Source organism: Neopelma chrysocephalum, unplaced genomic scaffold (assembly GCF_003984885.1).
Source record: "Neopelma chrysocephalum unplaced genomic scaffold, ASM398488v2 Primary Assembly neopelma1_321, whole genome shotgun sequence".
In the NCBI taxonomy this organism is placed as follows: Eukaryota; Metazoa; Chordata; class Aves; order Passeriformes; family Pipridae; genus Neopelma; species Neopelma chrysocephalum.
In genome coordinates, this window is record NW_020897984.1 from 93,195 (window position 1) to 118,930 (window position 25,736).

The 25,736-nt window shown below is 63.6% G+C and overlaps 6 protein-coding genes across 13 annotated transcripts in view; 4 read left to right on the forward strand and 2 right to left on the reverse strand.

Annotated features, from left to right (window-relative positions):
- TK1 (thymidine kinase 1) overlaps positions 1 to 25,736 on the forward strand; it is a 25,914-nt gene continuing 178 nt past the window's right edge. The window contains exons 1-9 of one of the 2 annotated variants that reach the window (XR_003537543.1): positions 1 to 85; positions 201 to 232; positions 319 to 432; positions 513 to 606; positions 932 to 1,021; positions 1,106 to 1,225; positions 1,331 to 2,530; positions 15,185 to 15,189; positions 25,514 to 25,520. Coding sequence is in view for 1 of the 2 variants with exons in the window: in XM_027705236.1 (XP_027561037.1) it covers positions 20 to 85; positions 201 to 232; positions 319 to 432; positions 513 to 606; positions 932 to 1,021; positions 1,106 to 1,225; positions 1,331 to 1,486 (672 nt within the window). In the remaining variant the exon portion in view is untranslated. Of the gene's footprint in view, positions 86 to 200; positions 233 to 318; positions 433 to 512; positions 607 to 931; positions 1,022 to 1,105; positions 1,226 to 1,330; positions 2,831 to 15,184; positions 15,190 to 25,513; positions 25,521 to 25,736 lie in introns of those variants that run through there. The other variant, XM_027705236.1, reaches the window with a different exon arrangement.
- On the reverse strand, positions 3,121 to 5,295 carry SYNGR2 (synaptogyrin 2). Its single transcript, XM_027705234.1, has 4 exons — positions 5,161 to 5,295; positions 4,725 to 4,962; positions 4,337 to 4,476; positions 3,121 to 4,236 (listed from the first exon to the last, which is right to left on the reverse strand). The coding sequence occupies exons 1-4, from the start codon at positions 5,266 to 5,268 to the stop codon at positions 4,039 to 4,041; spliced, it is 684 nt and encodes a 227-aa protein (XP_027561035.1). The 5' UTR covers positions 5,269 to 5,295; the 3' UTR covers positions 3,121 to 4,038.
- TMC6 (transmembrane channel like 6) lies at positions 6,158 to 12,422 on the forward strand. Of its 5 annotated transcripts, none has more exons than XM_027705227.1 (20): positions 6,158 to 6,305; positions 6,384 to 6,502; positions 6,820 to 6,930; positions 7,028 to 7,186; positions 7,302 to 7,407; positions 7,492 to 7,588; positions 7,676 to 7,930; positions 8,193 to 8,383; positions 8,465 to 8,603; positions 8,755 to 8,910; positions 9,075 to 9,250; positions 9,399 to 9,480; positions 9,803 to 9,900; positions 10,035 to 10,124; positions 10,271 to 10,346; positions 10,601 to 10,734; positions 11,092 to 11,268; positions 11,453 to 11,531; positions 11,692 to 11,770; positions 11,913 to 12,422. In XM_027705227.1, exons 1-19 carry the CDS (start codon positions 6,250 to 6,252, stop codon positions 11,761 to 11,763), a joined length of 2,373 nt encoding a protein of 790 aa, XP_027561028.1. In that variant the 5' UTR covers positions 6,158 to 6,249; the 3' UTR covers positions 11,764 to 11,770; positions 11,913 to 12,422. The 5 variants fall into 5 exon arrangements, with proteins under 5 accessions (XP_027561028.1, XP_027561029.1, XP_027561030.1 ...); XM_027705228.1 differs by having other exon boundaries at positions 11,987 to 12,422; XM_027705229.1 differs by having other exon boundaries at positions 12,084 to 12,422.
- Positions 13,985 to 14,980, reverse strand: ARL16 (ADP ribosylation factor like GTPase 16). The gene is made up of 4 exons (XM_027705237.1): positions 14,876 to 14,980; positions 14,683 to 14,796; positions 14,471 to 14,586; positions 13,985 to 14,326 (listed from the first exon to the last, which is right to left on the reverse strand). Exons 2-4 carry the CDS (start codon positions 14,728 to 14,730, stop codon positions 14,155 to 14,157), a joined length of 336 nt encoding a protein of 111 aa, XP_027561038.1. The 5' UTR covers positions 14,731 to 14,796; positions 14,876 to 14,980; the 3' UTR covers positions 13,985 to 14,154.
- Positions 15,189 to 24,556, forward strand: HGS (hepatocyte growth factor-regulated tyrosine kinase substrate). Of its 3 annotated transcripts, none has more exons than XM_027705223.1 (21): positions 15,189 to 15,293; positions 15,619 to 15,703; positions 16,084 to 16,159; positions 16,576 to 16,668; positions 18,515 to 18,638; positions 19,500 to 19,552; positions 20,005 to 20,073; positions 20,284 to 20,408; positions 20,647 to 20,725; positions 20,813 to 20,911; positions 21,119 to 21,214; positions 21,547 to 21,585; positions 21,669 to 21,812; positions 21,942 to 22,155; positions 22,332 to 22,504; positions 22,644 to 22,784; positions 22,863 to 23,040; positions 23,117 to 23,250; positions 23,495 to 23,611; positions 23,775 to 23,870; positions 23,962 to 24,066. In XM_027705223.1, exons 1-21 carry the CDS (start codon positions 15,257 to 15,259, stop codon positions 24,064 to 24,066), a joined length of 2,277 nt encoding a protein of 758 aa, XP_027561024.1. In that variant the 5' UTR covers positions 15,189 to 15,256. The 3 variants fall into 3 exon arrangements, with proteins under 3 accessions (XP_027561024.1, XP_027561025.1, XP_027561023.1); XM_027705224.1 differs by having other exon boundaries at positions 21,945 to 22,155; XM_027705222.1 differs by having other exon boundaries at positions 15,257 to 15,293; positions 21,669 to 22,155; positions 23,962 to 24,556.
- MRPL12 (mitochondrial ribosomal protein L12) overlaps positions 24,720 to 25,736 on the forward strand; it is a 3,509-nt gene continuing 2,492 nt past the window's right edge. Inside the window, exons 1-3 of the mRNA XM_027705207.1 lie at positions 24,720 to 24,998; positions 25,085 to 25,165; positions 25,271 to 25,402. Of these exons, the coding sequence (XP_027561008.1) occupies positions 24,720 to 24,998; positions 25,085 to 25,165; positions 25,271 to 25,402 (492 nt within the window). The remainder of the gene's footprint in view (positions 24,999 to 25,084; positions 25,166 to 25,270; positions 25,403 to 25,736) is intronic.

Here is a 25,736-nt window from a genome sequence, read left to right on the forward strand (position 1 = left end):
CTCTGGCCGTCAGTCCGCCATGAACTGCCTGACGGTGCCCGGCGTCCACCCCGGCTCGCCCAGCCGGCCCCGCGGGCAGATACAGGTACGGCACCGCCCGGGCACCGCGCTGGGGGGCGCGGACAGGTACCAGCTCAGGGCACCGGGCTGGGGAGGCTGCGGGGCCGGGGCTGTCCGATGACCCGCCGTTCTGCCCCCAGGTGATCTTCGGGCCGATGTTCTCCGGGAAGAGGTAGGCCCGGGGCGGGAGGCGCGGGGCCCGGGGCGGGGGGCGAGGGTCGGGTCGGTGCCGGTGCTCGCTGACACTGTGTCTCGTAGCACGGAGCTCATGCGGCGGGTGCGGCGGTTCCAGCTTGCCCAGTACCGGTGCCTGCTGGTGAAGTACGCCAAGGACACGCGCTACAGCTCCTCCGGGGTCTCCACACACGACAAGTCAGTCCCTGGGGCAGGAGGACCACCCCCCCTCCACGGGGATGCCTGGCCTGCCCGGCTCACCCCCTCCCTGCCCGCAGGAGCACCATGGAAGCTGTGCCCGCCGGGCTCCTCCAGGATGTGTACCAGGAGGCGCTGGGAGCCGCCGTCATCGGCATCGACGAGGGCCAGTTCGTAAGTGCACAGCTGGAGGGGGTTCGGGGCGCTCTGGGGAGCACAGGCTCCCCAGAACACCCTGTGCAGACTAAGGCCTGAGTCCTATGTAGGAAGAGATGGGGAGAAATGCCCTGGGGCAGTTTGATCCAGCTGGACTGCGTTTGTAGTCAAACCCTCCCTCCCTGTAGTCCCTGATGGCATGGGACTGGAGTCCATTCTAAAGACGGGGCAGGTGGCTCTGGTTTTCCTTGTTCCTGGTGCTGCTGTCTGGGTATGCACTGCAGGATCCAGAGCCAAGAGCTGCCCCTGCTCCCTCCTGATGCTGTGCCTGTGCCCCCTCCAGTTCCCGGACATTGTGGAGTTCTGCGAGACAATGGCCAACGCCGGGAAAACCGTCATCGTTGCTGCTCTGGATGGGACTTTCCAGAGGAAGGTATAACACTCATTTTGGCACAGCAGCTGCTTTGGGACCCTCACAGAACCCGCCCAGCAGCACCTCCTCTGCTGTGTCGCACAGGCCTTCGGGAGCATCCTGAACCTCGTGCCGCTGGCAGAGAGCGTGGTGAAGCTGAACGCCGTGTGCATGGAGTGCTTCCGGGAGGCCTCCTACACCAAGAGGCTGGGAGCAGAGCGGGAGGTGAGTGTAACAGAAACTGCTTCACCTTGCCAGTCCTGCTGGTCCAGAGGGATCCCCTCAGGGAAGCTGGGCTCTGCAGAGTCACCCTCCGGATTTTCCTGCCAGGTTGAAGTGATTGGAGGAGCTGACAAGTACCACTCTGTGTGCCGAGCCTGCTACTTCCGCAAGCGGCCCCAGCAGCCCGGGCTGGAGAACAAGGAGAACCTGCCCCTGGGGTTGAGGCAGCCAGAGGCAGCTGCCATTCGGAAGATCTTCACTTGACTGCTGGGAAAATGGAGGAGAAGAGAGCTCAGTGCCAGGAATTATGGGCTCAGGATCTGCTTCCCCATGCTTTTAGTGAACTGTGCAGCACCTCAGCCCTCCCTGCCCAACCTCCACTGCCCCCCCACACCGAGCACCACGGCTAAGGAGGATCCACCAGGCCTGATGCTGGGGAGAGCTGAAGCGAGAGCCTGGTGAGAGTGAGTTCCAGTCTCAGAACACAGAGATGGGTGTAGTCAGTGATGTTGCCACACACAGGCCCTGGCTCAGTCCATGGTGAGCTCAGCTGCAGGGCTCTGGTTGCTCGCCGTGGCTCTGGCCGGCTCTCCCAGTGCTCTGTGTGTGCTCAGGCTGGCACTGGTGCTGGTTCTGGTGCCTGTGAATGCAGCTCTTCTCTCTTGTGCACTCTTCCTAAATTCCAGGTTTCTCAAGACAGTGTACAGTCATTGAGACTGTACAGTATTTTGAACCCACTTCCTTTTTTAACAGTCTGAGGTAATTTGTCCCTTGTCACAGAGCTGTGGCACAACTTTTAAACTGACACATGCGACAGCCCAGCCCTGGGCAGGGCCTTGGCCTCTCCATTTGCTGACACGCTCACTTTTATTACTGTTTTGTCAATTCTTGTTGAAACAGAAGAGGGGAAAGGAAGGCCCAACTCAGCCTGGCAGCAGCTCTTCTGAGCCACTGAACTTCAAAGGGCTGGCAGTGACAGAGTCCTTTGGAAGAGCTGGTCCCAGGAAGAGCCTACTCCAAATTCGGGGCAGTTTTTCTCAGGTTCAAGATTGGTGCTGCCATTTTGGTGCTGCATTACCCGTGAGGGGTTTGGAGGCTCAGGGTCTCATCTACCCAGATTTGGGTGACTGTTCCTTTGAAGGTCCAGCTACTTGGCAAAGGAGCTCTGATCTGAAGGGCTGGTTCTTAACTTTGGTTGTGTCTCTTGCTCCCTCCTGAGCCTCCCAAAATTCTCGAGGCTGACTGTTCCTCTGCTCTAAGCTGACTGAAGGATCCTCTTCCCCCTTTGCTTGGTTCAGCTTCTGGAAGGTTGTTGGCTTTGTTCCTTACTCCTTGCAAAAGTGCTTTTCCCTGGAAGAGATCCACAGGCTCCAAGCAGTAGCTCTTGATTCTGGCCAGGCCAGATCTCCACGTGTGAGCGCAGGGTCACTGTTTGCCTGTGCCCTGGAAGGCTCCAAGAGCCACATGAACTCCCCCTGTTCCCCCCATGCTACCAGTGGGCACAACTGTACTCAAAAGTACTCGAGTGCCAGGCCTGGGCTTTTCTCTCAGAGCTAGGGAAGGCACTGCTGCTGCTGTTTTAGGTTAATAAATAACTTAATGAACCTCTGTGTGCGTTTTCTACCAGAGTGCCCTGCAGAAGCTTCCTGGTTGTGGCCAGTGAGGCAGCCTGGGCTGGTCACTGGAGTGGTCACAGGGCAGGAGGGCCGCTCACAGGGCTGGTGCTGGAGCTCTGCTCGGATCGAGGAGCAGGAGGAGGGTGGCCTAAAAATAGCCACCAGCATGAGTGTGCTGTTTGCAGCGCAGCAGTTGGCAGGGGCTGTGCCTCGCCTGGCACCCCCCAGCCCTCAGGGGGAGAGGGCAGCAGCCCCTTCTCCTCCAGAGACAAAAGGCACGTGGTGGCTCGGTGAAAAAGTTTATTCAAACCTTACAGTGACAACTACTTGAACACCAGCCCCAGCAGCAACAGCCCACACCGGGCCACCAGGAACAGCTTCACCACAGCACAGCAGCGAACACAACCTGAGACAGCGGCCCTGAGGCACCCGGGGCAGCCGGGGTGCAGGGGGGAGCCACGGGCAGGGCAGCACAGCCTCGTGCTGGCAGAGGCAGCGCTCACGGGGGAGGCAAGCAAGGCACAGAAAGCGTTCCAGGACCTTCCTCAGCTGGAGCAGCCCCGGCCCTCCCGAGGGATCCCAGCGCTCGCTGCTCCCACGGATCCCAAACCGCGGGAGCACTGGCAGCTCTGGTGCAGGCTGGGAGAAGGCACAGCGTGGCATCAGAGGAAGACAAGGGGGGCTTTGGCAACAGCTCACCCAGCAGCAGCCGAGCGGGGAAGGCACGGAAAGCTGGCACAGGCGGGAGCCGGGCCCGGCTGTGTCACGGCAGCAAGAGATAGCACTTGGGAGCCAGCAGGGCTGAAAGGCACTGGGGCCAGGACAGGCCAGGGCAGCAGTCACAGGGGCAGAGCCGGGGCAGGGTCAGGGGGGTGTGAACCGCACACTCCACCGAGGCACCACAGTGAGGGCAGAGGCTCAGCTGTACCAGGGCTGCCCGCACACCCACCCTCCCGCAGCCGCAGGGCTCACCCAGCACCGTGTGCTGAATCACCCACCGCACACGGGGCTCTCGACCCCTCATCAGGGAGCTTGGCTCCAGCATCAGCACCAGGCCCCTCCCGCGCCCCACGCCAAGGCCCGGTCACCTTCACACAAAGCAGCCGTCACCCTCCCACCCCTCCAAGTCGCAGGCCCCCCCCCCCCCCCCCCACAGAAGGAATTGCACTGGTACAGCCACCCACGGGCACCAGCCGGGGCTCAGTACACCGGGGGGGGCTGGTACCCCTCCGGGGCCTCTGCCGTGTGGGTGAAGGGCGGCTGCTGGTAGCTGTCATGGCTGATGTTGGGGTAGCTGGAGTAGGGAGTCGAAACCTCTGGGGTGGGGTCGACATAGCTTTGAGCAAAGTCCTCCACCCCCATTTTGTACCTCTTGTAAGCGAAGGTCAGCAGGAGGCCCTGCAGAGAGGAGGGGGCAGCAGCGTTAGGGTTGTCCTGCGCTGTGCAGTACAGGGGCCCCTCCAGGCTCCCCCCGGGCAGGGCAGGGTGCTTCACTCACCCAGGAGAAGATGGAGAAGAAACTGAAGGTGATGGCAGCACGGGCAGAGTCTGCCACGATGTACACGTGCTCGGCCCGCGTCCAGGACCACTGGTTGGTCAAGAAACAGAACCCGATGAACCACAGGAAGGTCCAGAGACCTGTGGGGGCAAAGTAGCATGAAGACCCTGCTCAAGCGTGCGGGCTGGCGCAGGCACCCGGCCGGGGGCAGCCACTCCTTGGGACGCCCAGCAGCAGCAGCAGCAGCAGCAGCAGCAGCAGCTCGTGGCCCACGGGCACCGTGCCAGGCGGGAGCGACTCCCTTCGCCAGGCACTGGCAGCCACGTCATGGGACAAGGCGGCCATTGTGCCAGCGGCGGGGGCACGGCCCTGCCCGCGCCCACGGTACCTGAGAAGCCCAGGTCGGCCAGGACCAAGTACTTGCGGTCGGTGGCGTTGCTGATCTGGGGGAAGTAGACGTCCACCATGAAGAAGAAGATGCAGGCGAGGAAGGCGAGGACGCCGATGCCGATGCCGTAGCGACAGGCGTCCTCATTGTGGTTGAAGACGCAGAAGAGTTTGGGGTCCTCGGACGCGTTGATGTAGCCATCCCCGACCAGGCAGGCGAACACGATCAATGCGAAGATCTGCGAGGCGGAGCCGGTGTCCAGTGGGCGGCACCGAGACGGGGAGGCCCTTCGGGGGCCGCCCGTGCCCGACGGGCCGGGGACATCGGCCCGGGCGGAGGGGAGGCGGGCCCGGACGGGCTCCAGGGGAGGGCCCGTCCCGTCCGCGGCCCGTCCCGACGGGGCTCTCCCGCCCCGTCCCGTCCCGTCCCGACTCACCGCACTGACGATCCGCGCCAGCACCTGCGGCTGCTGCACGAACCGGAGCAGGTCGAAGGCGCCGCCAGCCTTCGCCGCCCCGTAGGCGCCGCTGCCGCCGCCCTCCATCGCGCTCCGCCGCCGCTCCTGCGCGGCACCGCCCCGGGAGGGCCGGGCCGGGCGGTCCCGTGGGCTGGGGCGGGGCGGGCTCGGCCCGGCGGGACCGGGGCTCCCCCGCCCGGACACGGAGGGCCGCGCTCGTCCCGCGCTGCACCCCCGGTGCCCCGCTCCGTCCCTGCCTCCGCCCCGGTGTAACGGGGACGGGGAGCACCGTCCCCGCGGCCCGGCCGGCGGCGGGTCCCGGTGAGCGCGGCCGAGGGGAAACAGGGGCTCTGGGGGGGCTCCCGCCGCCCCCGCCCGGTACCGGGATTCGGCAGGAACGACGGGGCGGGCAGGGCTCGGTGCTCCCCGCCCTCCCCGCGGATCCGCACCCACACCGGCCCCGGCGGAGGCGGCGGGAGCCCCGGGGGGCGTCCCGTCGGTTCCCGGTGTCGGGGCGGGCGGGAGCTGCCGCGGAGCTCCGGAGCCGCCTGTGCCCCGAGCAGCCTCAGCCCGCTCCGGGGGCAGAGCGGGTTGCGGAGCCCGAGGGTTGGTGGAGGAGAGGAGGAAAGAGACGACGCCGGGCACCGGCGGGAGCGGGCGGGGGGACACGGCGGGGGGGCACGGGGGAGTCTGTGCTCCCACGTTTCCTCTTGGGGCCGGTCCGGACCCCTCCCGAGCCGTGCGCTGGGGCGGGCGCTTGGAGGCTCCGTCCCTGCCCCGGAGGGTCCCGGGACGGCGGGCGGGCTCCTCCCGCGGGACCCGCTCGGCGGCACCGCCCTATCCGCCCGTTCTTCCTTCCTGCCGCTGCCGGGTTGGCCCCGGGGTTAGTCCCGGGTTTGGGCCCGCGGACCGCGCGCTCCCGCCTGCCCCGGATCCCGCACGCGGCGGCTGCGGTTCCATCCTCGTCCGGGGGCCGGCAGCGCGGGAGAACCGGGGGCCGGGGCCGCTGACCCCCGTCCGCTCCCCGCGGCAGGGCCCGTGTCGGAGGGACCTGCTCGGCCCCGCAGGATGTCCCAGCCGCCCTCCATCACCCTCCACGTCCCCGAGGGCACCGAGAGCGATGGGTGAGTGTGACCCTCCCGCTGCCCCGCCGTGCCCCGGCTCTTGCACCCCGGTGGCATGAGGTCCCTGTGTCCCTGCAGCCAGGAGCCGAGCCCGGACAACGAGAGAGCCCTGCACACCTCCTTCCACCAGCTTATCCTGGAGCAGAGCAGCTTGATCGAGGCAGGTCTGGAGATGGAGATGGAGGAGAGGGACAGAGGTAAAGCACCACAGCCGGGGCAGGCTGAGGACAATGTGTGTGCCCAGGACCATCCACCCACCCTGACCCTGCTTGGGCCGGCTGGGTTACACATCCTGGCTGTGGCCAAAGCCTTGAAGGAGCCTGCTGATGCCTTGGCTGGTGCAGGGCAGAGCAGGGCAGACCAGCTCTTGGGGACATAAAGAGTGTCCCTGGAGAGGGGGGTACACTGGGGGAAGCACACACCAGGACACACACCTGGCCTCTGTGCTGGAGCAGAGCAGTGGGGACACAGGGATGAGCCTTGGGCGCTCTGCATCCTGCCTTCCCCCTCCTAGAGCCCCCAGCCTGCCTGGCTCCCCCAGACGCCTGTGCCACGGCCTGGCCAGAGCCAGGGCAGGGTGAGCAGTGCCTGCAGATCCTGGCCAGCATGCCCAGCCGCACCATCGGTAGGTGCCACCTGCCCTCCCGCCCTTCCCCAGGCCCCAGAGCCTCTCAGAGAGCTCTCCCATGGCCACCCAAACCCTGCCCTGCTCTGGCCCGCAGGACGCAGCCTCGGGGCCATCATCTCCCAGTACTGCAACCGCACGGCCCGGCTGCGGCGCCGGAGCAGCCGCCCGCCCCTGCAGCAGCTGAGCCGCGCAGCACGGCCCAGCCTGCGCCAGTACGACCTGGACACCGACCCCGCCGGGGCCACGCTGCAAGGTGAGGGTCCCCCGGAGCGGGAGCAGGCAGTGCCAGGCACTGCCCCTGTTCTGAGTTTGGGAAGGGCACGCCGTGACGTGGCTGGCCGCGTCCCACTGAGCCCCCTGTGCCCCAGACAAGTGGAGCCTGCTGGTGAAGGAGCTGCTGAGCCTCTCGCCCTACCAGCGCAGCCAGATGCTGCTCACTTTGCCCATCAGCCTGGCAGAGAAACGCACCCTCCGGTAGGTCCCCTTGCGCCAGGGCTCCCACAGCCAGAGCCATCCCGGGACCTGTGGCACCCTCTGACGCTCCTCTCTGCTGGGCAGGCGGCAGGTGAACAGGCAGAGGGGCCTCCTGAGGCAGCGTGCCCAGCACTGGGCCCCCTCCTCGCCCTGTGGGTGCTCCATCGCCTACATCGGCCTCGTAAGTCAGGGCTTGGTCTGCACAGCACCGTAGGGGCTCCAGTGCAGGCTCTGGCCCCGGTGTTCTCCCCAGGTTCTCTCTCCCCAGGGCTGCCGAGGTCTCTGGTACAGGCTCCTCTCCCTGCTCCGCACTGCACAGCCCTGGCACTACACCCTGAAGCAAATCAGTGGCCGCTTTGGCTCCAGCGTCCTCTCCTACTTCCTCTTCCTCAAGACGCTCCTTATGGTCAACTTTGTCTCATTCCTCATCCTCCTGGCCTTCGTGGTGGCCCTGCAGGCTGTGTACCCCCCTACCTCGGCCAGCCCCCCACCCTTCACCGGCCTGGAGCTCCTCACAGGAGGGGTGAGCACAGCCCACGCAGCAGAGCCCAGGGACAGGGGCTGCTCCAGGCCTGGGGTGCAGCCCCACATCCCCACCACAGGGATGCCCCAGTCGCTGCCCTTGCAGAGCCGGGGCCCCAGGACTGTGGGTGCAAAGGGGGTGCCTGGTGCTGCCCCAGCCTAGGACTCTGTGTCCCTGGGGCTGGCACAGAGGTGCCAGGCTGGGTGGGGAGCTGCAGGCACCGCCGAGGTCACCGTGGGCCACATCCTGTGCTTTCCCACAGGGCTACTTCACGCACTCGCTGCTGTACTACGGCTACTACAGCAACATCACCCTCAATGACCCCTGCACCCCTGGCTCCAAGGGCAGCCCGTGCCCCCCCGCAGCCCCCCCGTTCCCGTACAACATGCCGCTGGCCTACCTGTTCAGCGTTGGGGTCTCCTTCCTCCTCACCTGCATCCTGCTGGTGTACTGGTGGGTCAGCAGCACCTATGGCACTGCCAGCCTTCCCCCTTCACCCAGCCCTGATCCCTGATACCCTCTCCCTCACTGCAGCGTGTCCTGCTCTTTTCGGGAGAGCGTGGGAAGCTCCGTGGGGGACCTGGCTGTCAAAGTCTTCTGCGCCTGGGACTTCAAGGTGATCCAGAGGCGCTCAGTGAAGCTGCAGTGTGAGAACTTCTGCACCCAGCTGAAGGTGAGGAGCTGGGTGATACAAGCACCCCCAATCCCATCCTTGCATCGGTGCTTTGTCCATCATCCCTCCAGGTCCTGCCACAGTGCAGTGGGACAGACCCTTGCTCTGGACACGGAGCAGGTTTGGCAGCTCTGGCACTGCTCTCTTCCAGGAGCTGCTGGCAGAGCAGCGCTCCCGCTCCCGCTCCCAGAGCCTCTGCCAGCGCCTGAGGCACTGCATCGTGGTGCTGCTGGCCTGGACCCTGGCGCTGGGCTCAGTGCTGGGCTGCACACTGGCTGTGCACCACTTGTCTGAGCACATGCACGTGGTGAGTGCCAGCCCTCGCCCTGGGGTTGGACGTGGCAGGGGCAGCGGGGAGGGAGGCGGGGGCAGCCCCGTTGCAGCTCTTCTCCTGGCCTGGATGTTTGCTGCCCTCCCTAAGGATGCCTGGCTGCCCAAATCCGTGCGCTCACCACAGGACCTGCTCACCAGGTTCAGCAGGAGCAGCGAGCACGGGGCAGTGGCAGGTGGCAGCAGGAAGCCATCCTGCTGGTCCTGCCCTTCGTGGTATCCCTCCTCAATGCGCTGATGCCCCACCTGTACAACTTGCTGGCCATGTGGGAGAAGCAGGACTCCCCTGTGACACAGGTCTACGTGGCCATCTGCAGGTGGGCTGGCTGGGGCTGTGGTGGAGGGAGAGTCCTGCACCCCCTCCTGTGGCATGGGGGACGCTTTGGGGCCAGGCACCCTGTCTGTGGGGCTTGGCCCCTCCTTCCCCTGGGCTCAGGGGCTCCTGGCCCTGCTCCTGCTCTCCAGGAACCTCATTCTGAAGATGGTGATCCTCAGCCTGCTGTGTTTCCAGTGGCTCAGCCGGAGTGTTGTCTGCTCAACAGAGGAGGTCAGCACTGCTGCCCTGGGGCCGTGAGGGGCCAGGCTCAGCATGGGGCCATGGAAGGAACTGGTGGTTTCTTCCTTATTAGATATTAGGAAGAAATTCTTCCCTGTGGCAGTGGTGAGGCACTGTGCACAGGTTTGCCCAGAGCAGCTATGGCTGCCCCATCCCTGGAAGTGTTTAAAGCCAGGTTGGACAGGTCTCAGAGCAACTTGGTCTAGTGGAAGGTGTCTCTGCCCATGGCGGGAGGGTGGAATGAGATGAGCTTTAGGGTTCCTCTAACCCAAAGCATTCTGTGATTGTATGCCACCCTTGCTTGTATCCCTAGTGCTGGGAGACATGTGTGGGGCAGGACCTTTATCGCTTTGTGGTGATGGATTTCATATTCACCTTGCTGGACACGCTCTTCGGGGAGCTGGTGTGGAGGTAACATGCCCCAGGATGTGTCCCCCCAGTGTGGTGTCCCTGCACGGCCCCAGCTCTCTGGTGTGCCCAGGCTCTGCCACGTCGGAGTGGGAAGGTGGGTGCAAGGGTGGAAGCAGAGCTCTGCTTCTCTCCAGGCTGATCCTGGAGAAGAGGCTGAGGCAGAGGCCCGAGTTTGACATTGCCCGAAATGTGCTGGAGCTGATCTACGGGCAGACCCTGACCTGGTGAGACGTCTCTGCCTGATGTGGCTCCTTCCTCTGCTGGCAAATACCTTGTGTTCCCCCAGAGCCCCGTGGGTGCCACAGCTGTGCCCACCACTGGCTCCCTTGGGGCTCAGACCCAGGCGAGCTTGTCCTCCCCCCATTCCCAGGCTGGGCATTCTCTTCGCTCCACTCCTGCCGGCCGTGCAGATGCTGAAGCTGCTGCTGCTGTTCTATATCAAAAAGGTGTGATTCCCTCTGCCCCCTGCAGTTCCCCACTGGTGACACAGCGGTGACACTGTGCCCTGCCACTGCCAGCCTGTGATGCAGCAGCGGTGCTGCACGGAGCAGCCCCGTCCCAGTGGGACTGAGCAGAGGTTGCTGGGGAGAGGGTGTCCCCAGGCTCACTTGGCTTCCAGCGGGTAGGAGGGAGGGGACAGCAGGGTGGGGGCCACACTTCAGGAGCTGGCAGCCCCCAGGACGCTGCTCCCTGTTCACAGACCAGCCTGATGCGGAACTGCCAGTCCCCCAGCAAGCCCTGGCAAGCGTCGCATATGAGCACCATTTTCATCACCCTGCTGTGCTTCCCCTTCTTCCTGGGTGCAACCATCTTCCTCTCCTACACCATCTGGTCGTGAGTACCCACCAGGCCATGGCTTGGGGCACAGGACCCCTGGCAGCCTGGAGATAGAGGGGCTTGGAGACACCGTGCCCCCCAACCCCAACATCCCCCAGCCCCAGGCTGTGCAGTGCTGTCCCAGGCAGGGAGGTGCTGCCCAGCCACTGGCTCGTGCCCACTTCCTCCAGCTGTTCACGGGTGTTCCTGGTGCAGGACACAAGGATGAAGATCCCTGGGGATGCTGGGGACAGTGAGGCTGGGTCCCAGGAGGGCTGGATGTCTGAGACAGGCAGTGCCCTGGGCTGGGGGCAGCGGCTGCTGGGTTGCCCATTGCTCTGACCACCCTGTCTGTCTGTCTGTCTGTCTGCTCAGGGTGCAGCCATCAGAAACGTGCGGACCCTTCCGGGGGCTGGAAACCATCTACAAATCAGGGAAGAGCTGGGTGCTGGTGCTGCAGAAGTCCAACCCCAACATCACTTGGTTCGCCTGGGTCCACCAGCACCTGGTGGAGAACACCTTCCTCCTGTTCTTCACATCTGGGGCCCTCCTGTGAGTATGGACCAAAGCCCAAGGCTGAACCCTGGGCCTTGTTTTGAGGGTCCCACTGTCATGGCCCTAAGCAGGGCTGGGAGCCAGGGTGACAATCCAGAGCCCTGTGCCCCATCCTGGTGCCAGGAGCACAGTGTTCCTCAGCTTCCTGCCCAGCTGCCACCATCCCATGCTGTTGTTGCAGAGCTGTGATCTACTTCTACATCCAAGTGGTGAGAGGCCAGCAGAGGGTCATCTGCCTGCTCAGGGAGCAGATCGCCAAGGTGCGAGTGCTGCACTGTCCCTGCCCGTCCCGGCTGCTCCACGGCCTGGTCCAGCCCCAGGGCTGCCAGTTCAGGCTCTGGCCCAGCCCCAGGGCTGCCAGTTCAGGCTCTGGCCCCAGCAGCACTGCCACTCAGCTGTCCCACGGCTCTGTTGTTGCAGGAAGGGGAAGATAAGATATTTCTCATGCAGAAGCTTCACTCCGTTTATGAGCAGCGAGAGAGACGTGCCTGAGGCCCAGGTAAGGCTGGCACGAAGGGCTGGATCTGTCCATCACAATACTGTGCTGGAAGCTGCAGGACCACAGGATGCTGGGGAAGATCCTCCCTCCTTGCTGTACCAAGGACCCATTGAGGCATGTCAATAGGAATGCCATGGCACAGGGATTCAGGTGCTCCTGCTGCCTGGAGCTGCTGGGATGCAGCACGTGCAGAACTAGGACTGCTGTCACAGCCCAGGCACAGCTCCATGCGGGGCTGCCTCACCAGCACAGCCCTGCTCTGTGGGTGGTCACTGCTTGCAGAGAACAGCTCTCCAGCTCTCCTCCCTACCAGCACATTGGCCCCGTGGAGAATGGCCCTGGAGAATCCTTTGGAGACAGCAGAACTTTCTGGATGGAGAAACCTGCAGCCCATTTCACGTTGCCCAGGGGCAGCAAGGATGGAGCTGGGAGCTGCCAGGCACTGACCCAGCTCCAGCCCTGTGCCTGGCTTGCCAGGAGAGCAGCTCTCTGATCCCAGTCCCATGAAAAAGGGCTCAGGGCCACCCCAGCAGCCCTACACACACTGCACCAGCTGGCAGGACGGACTGGGAAGAACCACCGTGGTGCTGGGCTGGGCAGGGACCCCGTGGGCTCAGGGTGACCTGGCCCATTAAAGTGCCACTGCACAGGAGGGCTCTGGCTGGTGTCTGGACCTGTTGGGCTGGAAGCAGGCAGGTGGGGTTGGTGTGTCAGTGCTGGCTGTGGTGGTGACTCAGCAGCTGTGGCAGGGTGTGCTCAGGCTCCTCGGCACTGCCTGCTCGCCCATCCAGCTGCCCAGGGCAGAGCTCAGCTCAGCCCACAACGCTGGAGCGAGGACCACTGCTGCCCCACGAGCCATGAGCCACCGCGGGCAGTGTCTGCAGCCCCCGGCACCGAGAGTTGCTCCCCTCCATGGCACTGCTGGCAGCCCCAGGCCCTGGGACAGCAGCTGCCCCGGTGCCACAGCACTGACAGGCCCAGGGCGGGATGTGCCACCGTGTGTGCCAGGCACAGGCAGCCACCAGCACCCCGTGACTTGGCACTGGCACCACCGGGTGAGGCAGCTGGGCCAGGCCGGGCCGTCAGCGCGGGCACAGGGCGGGTTATTGTCATGGACAGACACTGGTCATAGCTGTGGGCACGGGGTGGGTCCTGCACACAGCCCCAGCCCTTCTGGGGATGCATTAAGAAGAGTATTGCCAGCAGGTCACGGAGGTGATCCTGCCCCTCTACCGAGCCCTGGTGACGCCACATCTGGAGTGCTGTGCCCAGTTCTGGGCTCCTTAGGACAAGAGGGACATGGAGCTCCTGGAGCAGATCCCACAGAGGCTACAGAAATGATTAAGGGATTCGAGCATCTCTTATGAGGACAGGTTGAGGGAGCTGGGCCTGTTCAGCCTCAAGAAGAGGTGTCTGAGAGGGGACCTCATCCGTGTCTGTCAGTATCTGCAGGGAGGTGTCAGAGGATGGACCAGATTCTGCTCAAGGGTGCCAAGCAATAAGACAAGAGGCAACAGGCAGAAATGGATGCACAGGAAATTCCACCTGAATATAATCCTGATGGGCCCCTTCCAACTCAGCATGTTCTATGATATTCTGTGAGAAAGAACTTCTTTCCTCTGCAGTGACCACACACCAGAACAGGCCACCCAGAGAGGTGGTGGAGTCTCCCTCACTGGAGATACTCCAGAACCATCTGGATGCAATCCTGTGCCATGTGCTCTGGGATGACAATGCTTGAGCATGGGGGTTGGACCAGACAACCCTCTGTGGTCTCTTCCAGCTTGACCCATTCTGAGATTCTCTGAGCCCAAGTGAGTGCTGGGGAGCAGCCACAGGCTGGAACTTGCTACAACTTGTGAGACATCCCTGACTGAGGCATCCCTGTCAGTGGGCCTACCCCAGCTCCTGACACCCACCCAGGTTCCCCAGTCCTTCCACACCTTTCCCCAGGTCCCCCCACTGTGGCTGGACTGGCGTGATGCCTGTAGGGCCAGAGCTGGAGCCCCATAGGCACTCAGTCTCCAACCTGGGCAGCCTTACCAGCCCCTGCCCTGCTTAGCCCAGCTCAGATGCTGCCCTAGCCCCCAGCCCCACTGCAGCAACCCCTCCTGTGCCCAGAGGTGCCAGCACGGCCTGGCCCCTGAGCCTTCTGCTCATCCCTTCCCCAAAAGTCTGGGGTTTCCTCCCAAGCACAGGGCAGCCACCAGCCACCAGTTTGGTCAGAGTTTTACTGTGAAGTCCCACGGGGATACAGTCTGTCACCAGCCTGTGACACTGCTCCAGGCCCTGCTCCCAGCCCCATGCAAGGCAGCTGCTCCCTGGCCACCTCCTTTGGTGACAGGACTGTCCTGGGCTGCTGCAGGCCCCTGGCAGGGTCGGGGTCAATGGGGGTCTCCAAGGGTGGCCCGAAGCCACTGCAGGACATCGGCCAGACCGGTCCCGTCGCGGGCGCTGGTCTCCAGCATCGTGATGGGCTGCGTGGCACAGGACACGACGTCCTGCATGCGGAACAGCGACTTCATCTCCAGCAGCGACATGTAGCAGGGCAGGTCACTGCAGTGGGGAGAGGGGGGGGCTGCATGAGCCCACCACAACAGCTCCCCTGCCCAGCCCAGCACCAGCCTGGGGGTCTCCAGCCCGGGCAGTGCAGCAAAGTGCAGGTGCTGCCCCATCCTGCGAGCTGATCCCCCTCCTCACATCTTGTTGAAGAGCACCAGGACGGGCACGGAGGCGAGCGGCGCTGCCGAAAGGACGGAGAGCAGCTGGATGCAGGACGAGGAGACCTGGGTGGGGTTGGAGGCATCGACCACGAACTGCAGGGGGAGAAGGGAAAGCGGGGTGCGGGTGTGCCGAGGGCACAAAGCAGGGCACGGAGGGGGGAGGTCTCGGGGGGTGCCGGTGCCGCTCACCACAAGAGCGCTGCACTCGCTGTAGTAGCTGGGCCAGATGGGGCCCATGCAGCCGCCCAGCTCCCGCACCGTCACCTTCCGCGGCAGCCGCAGGTCGGTCAGGTTGGTGCCCACCTGCGGGACAGGCGCGGGGCTGGGTGCGGCCGTGCCCGCCGCCCCCCGCCGCCCCTCGGCCCCGCCGGGCCCTGCCTACCGTGGGCAGCGTGGCCGGGGGCTCGCCCAGCCCCGCCGGCTCCTCGGCGCTCAGCTGTGCCGCGCGTTAAGGACTCGCGTCCGGGAGGGGAAGGGGCTGCCCGGACCCCCCCTCGCCCCCGCCGGTCCCCCCCGGTGCCCCCCGGTCCCCCCGGTGCCCCGTGCCCGGTGGATATGGCGCAGCCGCCGCACCAAGAGGCTCTTGCCGCCGCCCGCCGCCCCCAGCAGCAGCACCGTGGGCGGGGGCCGACCCGCGGCCATCGCGGCCCCGCCCCGGCGGAACCGGGCCCGCCCCGGCGGAAGCCGGAAGCGGAAGTGCCGCGGAGGGGCGGGGACGGACCGGGCCGGAGCGGTCGGGCCGGGCCGGCGGCGGGAGGACACGATGGGGCGCGGCAGCGGCACCTTCGAGCGGCTCCTCGGTACCGGCGCGGCCCCTCGGGCGGGCGGGGCGGGGTCCGGGCCGGGGTCCGCAGCGATCGGGCCCGGGGCAGGGCTCTCCCGGGCCGGGGCTCGGTGCCGCAGCCCGATGCTGGCCGGGAGGAGCGGGAGCGGTGGGGCCGAGGTTACCGAGGGCCCCGGGATGTCTCAAAGGGGAGAGAGGGCCGGTGCCTGCCGGGAGACGTCGGAGGTTTTTATTCCCGAGCCTGGGGACAGCGCCGCGCCCGGGGCGCTCCCGCGACACGTCGGTGGCGGAGCCGCGGGGAGCGGCCGCTCACGGCATCCCGGCGGGTTTGTTCCTTGCAGATAAGGCCACGAGCCAGCTCCTGCTGGAGACGGACTGGGAATCCATCCTGCAGATCTGCGACATGATCCGGCAGGGAGACACCCAGTGAGTGCTCCTGGGCTTGCGGACGCGCTGTGGGCACAGCTCTCCTGTCAGACCCTTCGGGGGTCTTGGACCTGCCAGCCCGTGGGAGCACACGTGTCTGTCCCCTTCCACAGGAGCTTTGGAAGGGCAGTACAGCACACCTCAATGTGCTGACATTCTTCCCAGACCTCAGGGGCTACAGGTTACCCCTGGCCTGAAATCCTCAGGGAAACTCAAGCTTGAATGTGCTTATTCCTTCCCAGTTTCCTCCAGGGAATTGTGTACCCCTGAGCTAAGTGTGCCCTCGTGTCAGAGGGGGGGTTTGCGGGTTGGCAGCAGCAGGTGGGATCTCCCCTAGGATCCTTGATCCCCTGAGGATCTGTCCTCTCTTCCGTACCCAGAGCGAAATACGCCGTCAACGCCATCAAGAAGAAGGTGAATGACAAGAATCCCCACGTGGCCCTGTATGCGCTGGAGGTAACAGCACCGGACCGGGAGCACCATGGGGACCTGGGGAATGTCCCCTCTCACCATCCTGCCTTCAGGCTGCCTGCGGCACGGCGTGGAGCCAGCCTCCTCCTGGCTCTGGCACAGAGGGTTTGGGATGATCAGGCCGGGGCCTTGATGCTTTAGGTCTGTCTTGGCTTTGGAACAGGCAAAGCTGGGACTTAGGCTGCTGTCCCTGGGGTCAGTCTCCAGAGAACAAAGGCACCCAGGCCCCTGTGGAGCTGAAGGGCAGCTGGTTCCCAGCGTGGGGTATGGATTGCCACGGCCCCAGTGTGCCTCATTGCTTAAATAGTGCCCTGTGTTCAGCCTGTACAGTGTGCTGGCAACACCATGGATTGCAGAGGAGGCAGGAAACCGTGGGCTGATGTTGTTCTTGACCCTTGCAGGTCATGGAGTCAGTGGTTAAAAACTGTGGCCAAACAGTTCATGACGAGGTGGCCAATAAACAGACCATGGAGGAGCTGAAGGAAATACTCAAGGTAAATCGATTTATTTTTCTATCTTTTTTTTTCTGGAAAAGCACCAGCAGCAGGAGGAGATGTGTGTGTCCTCTCCTGCATTCCTTTTGGGTAAGGAACAGAAGGGAAACTGGGAAACTCCAGAAAAGAGCAAACTATCATGTGGTGTGAAGGGGTGAGTGTAGGGAGCAAAGGAGGATCTCTGGGAAGAGGAGATGTGGTGGAAGCAGAGGTTTGGCTGTGCTGTGAACGGGCAGGAATGTGCTGTAGAGGCCTGGGCCATTCCATGCTAAATGCTCCTGGATGCAACACTTGGCTTGGGACAGCTGAGGAAACCAGGTGATGGCCTGGCACCTGCACTGAGGACCTGGGCAGTGGTGAGGTGAATTCCCCCCCATAGAACAGTGTGAGACACACAGGCAGGTAAAGCAGTAAAGGAGAAACCAACAGGAGCTTCCTCTGTGTTGTGGCCATTTCACCGGCCTGTGGAATAGTTCAGGAGTTCTGCAGGATGTGACCCTGGCTGCTGGCACTGACAAGATGTTGTCACAGGCCACCACCAGTCTGATGCCTGCAGGAGCTCTGTGTGTCCTTGGACTGGAGAATTCCATGAGTGAAGTGGAAATGAGAACTCCTGTCTCCCGCTCCCAGCTCAGAACAGCAATGCCCAGACAAGAGCTCGTTAGCATCGTGCCGTTCCTTCCTTACAGCTCCTGTCTTCCACCAGAAATAAACAGCCAGATGACCCAGATCCTTGCAGGATGAGCTGTGTGAGCCCTGTCACCTCGCACACTGAGCAGGGTGTCTCTCCTGTCACCTTCCTGTTAGGGCTGACTCAGTCTCTGTGCAGGATCTCCTCCCAGGAGGGAACACTGCTTCAGTGGGACAGCCAGGTGTGGTAGCACAGCCTCTCCAAGGGCTGAGGAGATCAGATCAGATCCAGGGATTTTGTGGTTCTCTCAGTCCTTGCCTGCCTCAGGAGTTTCACAACTGCCCCATTTTCCTCCCACACTTGGAACTTTGGTGCTTGTAAATGCCCAGTGCTGGTAAAACAATTCAAGTTCTGATGAAGTTCGGGGCTGTGACATGTGTGGAATGCAGGATCTTGCCAACTCTTCCAGTAGTTGGACCCCCAGGAATTGTCAGTGAGTCACACTGTGTGGACTGAGCTCTTGGCTGAAATTGGAGCTTGACAGTGCTCCTGTGCTTCCTGGGGGATTTCTGGAGCAGCTGGTCATGTGGATGCGATGACTTGGGCAGCTGAGGACAGGGCATCTCTGAAGCTGGCTGAGCTCAGAACGGGCTTGCCAAGTTTCCTCCAGCTCCTGAAAGTGTGATACAATTGCCCCTGCCTCCAAAGGGCAGGCGACCCAGCTGTCCTCACTGTGTCACATTCTAAGATGGCTTTGAGTGTTCCTGGGCTGGAGGTGCTGACACCTCAGGCACCCCCAGCACCGTCAGTGCCCGGGCGAGGCAGGGGCAGGCTGTGCTGTTCTGGGCATCTGAAGGTCCCGAGTGTGGGATGAGCAGCTCTCTTGAGGGGAGCTGCTGGGTGGGCTGGGCTGCTGTGGGTCCCAGAGCCCCTGGGCCTGGCCCTGGGCGTTTGCTCAAAGTATCAAGGCCACAGACCTGTTCAGTTGGTCTGTGCTGCTCTGTTGTTCCTGCTGAAGGGGGGCAGTGGGGCAGCTGAAGGGGTCTGTAATTTGTGTTGTGCATCGTCCTCACTGTGGGTTTCTGACAGCTCTTGATTCTCTAAAGTCTCTCTTTCCTGACTGGTATTTCTGGCTTCTCTTTGGGGGGTTCACACCATCCTTTGGGTTTCAGGTGCTTTTTCTCAGATGTTGTTTTCTCCTCCCTTCCTGTGCAGAGGCAAGTGGAGACCAGTGTCCGCAGTAAGATCCTGTACCTCATCCAGGCCTGGGCTCACGCCTTCCGCAACGAGCCCAAGTACAAGGTGGTGCAGGACACCTATCAGATAATGAAGGTTGAAGGTGAGGACCGTGGGCACAGGTTGGGGGACACCTGGCCAAGCAGCTCTGCTCTGCAGGAGCCTTGGCAGGACCTGCCTGACGTGAGCAAAATCTGGACTTGCAGCACTGAGCTTTTCCTTGGTGCCTGATACCCAACAAACCCCTTGCAGTGACTGAATCCCACTGCAGAGATGGGACAGTCCCAGGATTGGGGCCGCCTTGCTCTGGGCCTCCAGCCCAACCAGAAGTTCAGGGCTGGTGAGAAGACCTGAGCAGCAGGAGGTGCAAATGTTCCTGGGGAGACTGACAGCAAGTCAGTGTGTCCTCTGGGGTGGGATTTGCTTTGAGGCAGTTCCTTCCTCCCAGGCTTTCATTCCTGCATGGGTCCATGCTCCCCCTTTTTTTGACAGAGTATTGGTGTGACGCTTTTCCTCCTATCCCAGGACAGTAGTGTCCCCTTCAAGGGCAGGGACATGCTGCTGCCTCTGCCTCCTGTGCACCAGAACCTCTGTGGGCAGTGGCAGGGCCCGGAGGGCCAGTCCCCCCAAGCTGGTGTTGACACACTCTGGCCATTCAAGGCCAGAGTCACACAGCCCTACCTGCCCACCCAGTGGGCTTTTTATCCCCCCATGCTCAGTTCAAGGTCTTGAGAAATAAGAAGCCTTATCCAGAGGTTCCTTATGTCCCTTTTAAGTGCGTAAGGGAAACCATCAGGGATTGTCTTGAGAGTGGGGCTGAGGGGAGGCTGATGCTGGTGTGTCAGAGCAAGATACCAGTCAGGGCAGGAGGTTTGTCCTGGCACCTACAGCATGAGACTGCAGGCACCAAGGCCTCCCTGTGCCAGAGGATTCCTTTCACAATGGGACTCTGCTTCTCCTGCAGGTCACGTCTTCCCGGAGTTCAAGGAGAGCGATGCCATGTTCGCTGCCGAGAGGGTGAGCTGTGTGGTGGGGGGAGCTGGCACTGCAGGACAGGCCTGCCCTCCCATCCCCTCCCTGCCAAACCTGCAGGTCTTGCATTCCTCCCTTTCGTGCAGACTGGAGACCTTGCTGGGAGAACTGACGGGGACAGGGAGTCAGTCCCATCACTCCCCTTTCTTGGTGGCCTTGCATCATCTTGGCAGGCTGAACGTGGCAAGGCATTGCTGAAGTGATCAGCAGACACGTTCCTAGAGAGTTTTATGCTAAGTGTGAAAGTGTCAGAGTCTCTAAGGAGCACAAGAGGGGATAACTTGGGGGGATTAATATTTCCTGTTGAGCTGCAAGTGCCTCCATTCTCCCCCATGCACGAGAGCCCTGTTAGCCATTGGAGCTCCTGAAAGGCCCAGTGCAGACACTGTCCTTGAGGCTCTACTCCCTCCTTACATGATTTCCCTTGACCCCGGCAGGCTCCGGACTGGGTGGACGCTGAGGAGTGTCACAGGTGCCGGGTGCAGTTTGGTGTTGTGACACGGAAGGTGGGTGCTGCTCCTGCCCCTTTGGGTTTCTTGGCCCTGCACAGCCCTTGGGACTGGCAGAGCTCCCTGCAGGACTCTCTGCGTGGAAATGTGCTGGGGACAGACCGTGTTCCCTGGCCACTGGCAGGGAAATGCTGGGAGTATCTGAGTGTGTTGTCTAATGGAGAAGGAGTGTCTTGCCACTACACTGATGTCTCCCATCCTTCACAGCATCACTGCCGGGCCTGCGGGCAGATCTTCTGTGGGAAATGCTCCTCCAAGTATTCCACTATCCCCAAGTTCGGGATTGAGAAGGAAGTGAGAGTCTGTGAGCCCTGCTATGAGCATCTCAACAAGTCAGTACCCTTCGTGGTGGGTTTCTTTGCTTGCGAGAGCTGGGACTGTGAGGGGCGAAGGATGTGGAGCCAATTCCCTGCAGAGCAGGGCCAGGGTGCTTCCCAGGCCGTGCAGGCTGGGCTGGGCCCGGCCCCCTTCCTTCCCAGGAGCAGGGTTTGTTGCTGAACCATTGTGCAGAGCTGGGGCTCTGGTGCAGAGGAGGGAGCGTTCAGTCCACACTGTCACCTCTCACTGCAGGAAGGCCGAGGGCAAAGCTGCTGCCACCTCCGAGCTGCCCCCCGAGTACCTGACCAGCCCTCTCTCTCAGCAGTCCCAGGTGAGTGGCTGCCCCGTAGGTGATCTGGTGATCCTGACCTGTTTGTTGATCCCATTACCGACCACCTCCTCATCTTTTCACTTCAAGCTGCCTCCAAAGCGCGACGAGACAGCTCTGCAAGAGGAAGAGGAGCTCCAGCTGGCTATTGCCTTGTCTCAGTCAGAGGCTGAGGAGAAGGAGAGAATGGTTTGTGCACTGCTGGGATCTGGGAGGGGTCATTGCTCTTCAGCCCAGGTGTACTGGGCCATAAGAGATCTCTGGGCATATCCTGGCGTGGGTGACGTGCAGGGCCTGTGGAATGAGAGGGTGAAAGCAGAGCCAGGCATGGGCCGTGTTGCAGTTGGTTTGGAGGAGTCTGGACAGTCCCTGAGTTGGCAATTTTCTCTTTTGCAGAGGCAGAAAACAACCTACTCCATGTACCCCAAGGCTGAGCCCACGCCTGTCACGTCATCGGCTCCCCCGGTCAGCACACTCTACTCCCCACCCGTGGTACGTCCATGGGAGCCCTGGGCCTGAAAGCCACTTCCTGAGCCCGAGTCTGCCCTGCTTGTGTCCAGTTTAATCCCGTTCTGAGGGAAAATAGTTGCCCCATTCAACCCCTTGCTCCTTCACTGTGTTTTGAGCAAGAAGGTCTGTTCCTAGGTGGCATTTAGGTGCCGCTGCTGCTTCCCGGGGCTGTAGCGTGTGTCCCCTTTGAGGCTCTTGCTGGTGCTCAGCACTGGTGGTTGTACATGGCCAGGTCTGATCCAGACATCTGTGTGGGACCTGAGGGGTCTCTGGTGGTTTCTCTGAACTGCTTTTCCCTGTTTGTCTCTTCCCAGAATTCCTCTGCTCCCTTGGCCGAGGACATTGACCCAGAGGTAAGGATCTCAGCCCTGTTAGTCTGTGGCAGAGGCTTGCTTCCACGAGGCAGCAACGCTCACCTTCCTTCTCTTCCTGGCAGCTGGCTCGGTACCTGAACCGCAACTACTGGGAGAAGAAACAAGAGGAGGTTCGCAAGAGCCCCACGCCGTCAGCACCCCTGTCCCTGACAGAGCCGACTGCGCAGCCTGGGGAAGCCCACCCTGCCCCACTCGGGGTGGTTGAGGTAAGAGAGGGCCCGGACCTGGGTCTGGCACCTGCCAAGGGGCAAGAAGCACCGGACTCCTTGGCTCTGCAGGCTGGCTGCCAGCTCTTGGGGGGTCACGGCTATCGGCTGCCCCGTCCTTCCTTCCAGCAGCAGTACCAGAACGGCGAGTCCGAGGAGAACCACGAGCAGTTCCTGAAGGCGCTGCAGAACGCGGTCACCACCTTCGTCAACCGCATGAAGAGCAACCACATGCGAGGCCGCAGCATCACCAATGACTCTGCCGTGCTGTCCCTGTTCCAGTCCATCAACAACATGCACCCGCAGCTGCTGGAGCTGCTCAACCAGCTGGACGAGCGCAGGCGTGCGTGGGAGCTGGGGGAGCTGCTGGCCCTGGGCGTGGGCGGGCACCTGCCGGGGCTTCCCCGGTGCCAGCGTTTGGCATTCCTGTGACGCAGCCTCTCCAGAGACTAGTGAGGAGTGCAGGGGTGTTCCGATGCTCTGTCCCCATGTCCCTGAGGCTGTCCCTTCTCTCCCCAGTGTACTACGAAGGCCTGCAGGACAAACTGGCCCAGATCCGGGATGCGCGCGGGGCTCTGAACGCCCTGCGGGAGGAGCACCAGGAGAAGCTGCGCCGCGCAGCAGAGGAGGCAGAGCGGCAGCGCCAGATCCAGCTGGCCCAGAAGCTGGAGATCATGAGGCAGAAGAAGCAGGTGAGGCAGAGAAGCGTGTCCAGGGTATTCCAGGCCTGCCTGTGCCATGGATCAGCCCAGGGCTGACAGGGACAGCTGTCCTAGTGGGAGGGGGTCTGTAGGGTCCTGGCTCCGAGCCGTCACAGTCCTGTGTCCGCAGGAGTACCTGGAGATGCAGCGTCAGTTGGCCATCCAGCGACTGCAGGAGCAGGAAAAGGAGAGGCAGCTGCGCCTGGAGCAGCAGAAGCAGACCATCCAGATGAGAGCCCAGATGCCAGCCTTCTCATTGCCCTATGCCCAGGTACAGCTGCTGGGCCAGGAACCCTCCTGCCAGGTCCCAGGGCCTGCAGCCTAAGGCTGGCTTTCCTTCTCCCACCAGCTCCAGGCCATGCCAGCAGCCAGCGGGGTGATATACCAGCCCTCTGGGCCCACCAGCTTCCCTGGCACCTTCAGCCCAGCGGGCTCTGTGGAGGGCTCTCCCATGCACAGCGTGTACATGAACCAGGCTGCACAGGGAGGCACAGGGCCGTACACCGCCATGCCCGTCACCGGGACTGGTACGTCGGGCAGCTCATCCCACAGGGGTAGGGGTGAGCCAAGGTGGTTGCTCTAACCTCTGCCCTCTCTGCCCAGATCCCAGCATGGTGAATGCCTACATGTACCAGCCGGGGGCCGGCAGCGGGCAGGGGGCTCAGCAGGGGACAGCAGTGCCCACCACCACCCCAGCATACTCGTCCTACCAGCCCACGCCCACACAGGGCTACCAGGCAAGTGAGGCAGCACAGCCTGTGGCTGTGAGGTGAGGGCTGGGGGCCTGGGGCAATGTACCCCACCTCATCAACGGGATCTCTGAGCAGGGGGGAGGATGGGCTGGTTGGTCCCAGACCTCCAGATCTGCTGCTCTCCCTGTGGGAGTGGGCTGGGGTCGGAGCCAGTTCCAGGCTCTGGGGTCTTGGCTGGAGCTGTGAGCCATCGCTGCCTGCGCCGCCTCTCACCAGGCTCTCCCCACAGAGCGCGGCCTCGCAGTCCCAGAGCATCCCGGCCATCTCCCAGGCCCCCCAGTCAGGGGCCATGAGCTACATGGGCAGCCAGTCCGTCTCCATGGGCTACCAGCCCTATGGCATGCAGGTGAGCGTTCCCCACTTGGGCACGGGGGGATGAGGTGTGGGTGGGCTCCAGCCTGTGGAGTCGTCCTGGAGGAGGCCTGGCAGAGTCTGGGGTCTGTCACCACCGCCCCACGGGCGCTGCGAGTCCCCCGGCCCCTCTGACACCCACCCCCTCGCTCCCACAGGGTCTCATGTCTGCCCTCCCGGGCCAGGATGCAGCTCTGAGCAGCCTTCCAGCCCAGCAGTCCTACATGCCTGGGCAACAGCCCCTCTACCAACAGGTAAGTGCCACCAGCCCAGGGGTTCAGGGCCCCAGGGGGGCCAGGACCCAGTGGGGCACGTGTGCTGATGAAACCACTTTGTCTGTTCCAGGTGGCCCCAGCCGGGGGGCCCCCCCAGCAGCAGCCTCCACCGGCACCAGCCCCCGGGCAGCAGCCCCCGGGCAGCGGAGAGGCCCAGCTCATCTCATTTGACTGATCGAGGCCACAGGGCATGGGGGACCCTGGGGGTCCTGTGTAACACTACTCTTCATCCAGAATTACTCTGTACTTCGACTGCTCCTCCTGTCCCCTGGCCCCATGTCCGGGGGCGGTGGTGCCACAGGCTCCCATCGCAGGCTCTGGGGACCAAGCGGCAGGGGCACAGCCCCCTGCCCCCGACTGCCCGGGGCTGCTGCCCCCGGCCCCCCCCCCCCCCCCCCCCCACTCCTCCCTGCCAGCCGGCGGCCACCGGGGCCGGGCAGGAGCTCGCCCGGTCCCTGCCGTTGCCCCGGGGCTCGTGGCCGCGGGCCCCGAAGGAGCAGCGCTTTAGCCCTGCCCGGTCCCCGGCGCCAGCTTGGCCCTGTCCCCGCTGAGTCCCGCTCCCCGCAGCGCCCTCCCGGGGCCCATCGCCGGGCCGGGCCCGTCCCGTCCCCGCCCCTCGCGGGGGAGACCGAGCGCGAACGGCGACAATAAAGCGTTGGAACGAGCTGCGGCCTCGTGTGCTGGGGTCGGGGGGGCGACGCTGCCGGGCTTTGCCTACACCTCCCAGGGCACATCGCTTCGCTTCGCTCCGCCCGTCCCGGTGCCGAGCGCCGCCCAGCCCGTCCGGCGCGGGGCCCGCCGGGAGAGCTCGGTGTCCTCGGGGCCGCCATGCTGCCCGCGGTGCTGCCCGCGGTGCTCCCCGCCGCCCGACGGGCGCTGCTGCCGCCGCGCCTGCCGCGAACCGCGCACCGAGCCCCGCACGGCACCGGCCCCGGCCCCGCCGGGCTGCGGGCGCTCGGCACCGGCCCCGCGCGGCGCTCGGAGGCGCTGGCCGGGGCGCCGCTGGACACGGCCGCCAAGGAGTACTCGCCCAAGGTGCGGCAGCTGGTGCGGGACATCGCGGGGCTCACGCTGCTGGAGGTGGCCGATCTCAACGCGCTGCTCAAGGTGGGTTGCGGGGGAGGCCCGGCCCGGCCCGGCCCCGGCCGCGTGCGCCGCCTGACCGGCCGCCGGTGCCGCCGCTCTTCCCGCAGGAGACGCTGAAGATCCCGGACGTGGGGGTGATGCCCGCGGCCGCCGCTGCCTCCGCCGTGCCCGCCCAGGCGGCTCCGCAGGTACCGGGAGGGGCGGGAGTGAGGCCCCGGGGGCCCCGAGCGCGGGGGGCGGGCGGGGCCGGTGGGTTTGGCCGCGGGGCTTCACGGCGTTCCTGCTGCTTCCAGGAGGAGGAGGAGGTCCCGCTCAAGAAAGAGAAAACACATTTCACCGTCCGGCTGACGGAGCTGAAACCCGCTGACAAGGTGAAGCTGATCAAGGAGGTGAAGAACTTCGTGCCAGGAGTGAACCTCGTGCAGGTGAGCAGGGGCTGTCCCGGGCTGCCCCCGGCTCTGGCGTGTCGCCCCCAGGCCCACTTGGGTCCAGCAGTCAGCTCTCTGTCCGAAGGGAGCCTGTATTTGCGTGTGCAGGAGCACAGTCTGCCTGTGTGAGCCTCAGTGCAGAGGCACGGGCAAAGTGGGGAGCAAGATTTGGTTGTGTCTTTGGCATTTTCCCCTGGCAGAAGTGGGAGGATGAAGGAGGAGACCCAGAGCAAAGACCTCAGAGTCCTTCGTGCCAATCTCAGCTTCTCCAAACCTGAGAGCTGCTGTGAGCTTTCCTGCAGAGCTCAGGAGTCCCTCAGTACAGCTCGGT

Coding starts and splice junctions, on each gene's coding strand:
- SYNGR2 (XM_027705234.1), bottom strand. CDS start 5,268: ATGGAGGGCGGCGGCAGCGGCGCCTACGGGGCGGCGAAGGCTGGCGGC. Junction 4,963..5,160: donor TGGCGCGGATCGTCAGTGCG/GTGAGTCGGGAC, acceptor TCCGCCTCGCAG/ATCTTCGCATTGATCGTGTT. Junction 4,477..4,724: donor GGCCGACCTGGGCTTCTCAG/GTACCGTGGGCG, acceptor TTGCCCCCACAG/GTCTCTGGACCTTCCTGTGG.
- TMC6 (XM_027705226.1), top strand. CDS start 6,250: ATGTCCCAGCCGCCCTCCATCACCCTCCACGTCCCCGAGGGCACCGAG. Junction 6,306..6,383: donor GAGGGCACCGAGAGCGATGG/GTGAGTGTGACC, acceptor GTGTCCCTGCAG/CCAGGAGCCGAGCCCGGACA. Junction 7,187..7,301: donor CGCCGGGGCCACGCTGCAAG/GTGAGGGTCCCC, acceptor CCTGTGCCCCAG/ACAAGTGGAGCCTGCTGGTG.
- ARL16 (XM_027705237.1), bottom strand. CDS start 14,730: ATGGGCCCCATCTGGCCCAGCTACTACAGCGAGTGCAGCGCTCTTGTG. Junction 14,587..14,682: donor GCGAGTGCAGCGCTCTTGTG/GTGAGCGGCACC, acceptor CTCCCCCTGCAG/TTCGTGGTCGATGCCTCCAA. Junction 14,327..14,470: donor CTGGTGCTCTTCAACAAGAT/GTGAGGAGGGGG, acceptor TCCCCACTGCAG/TGACCTGCCCTGCTACATGT.
- HGS (XM_027705222.1), top strand. CDS start 15,257: ATGGGGCGCGGCAGCGGCACCTTCGAGCGGCTCCTCG. Junction 21,215..21,546: donor CACTCTACTCCCCACCCGTG/GTACGTCCATGG, acceptor GTCTCTTCCCAG/AATTCCTCTGCTCCCTTGGC. Junction 23,871..23,961: donor AACAGCCCCTCTACCAACAG/GTAAGTGCCACC, acceptor TGTCTGTTCCAG/GTGGCCCCAGCCGGGGGGCC.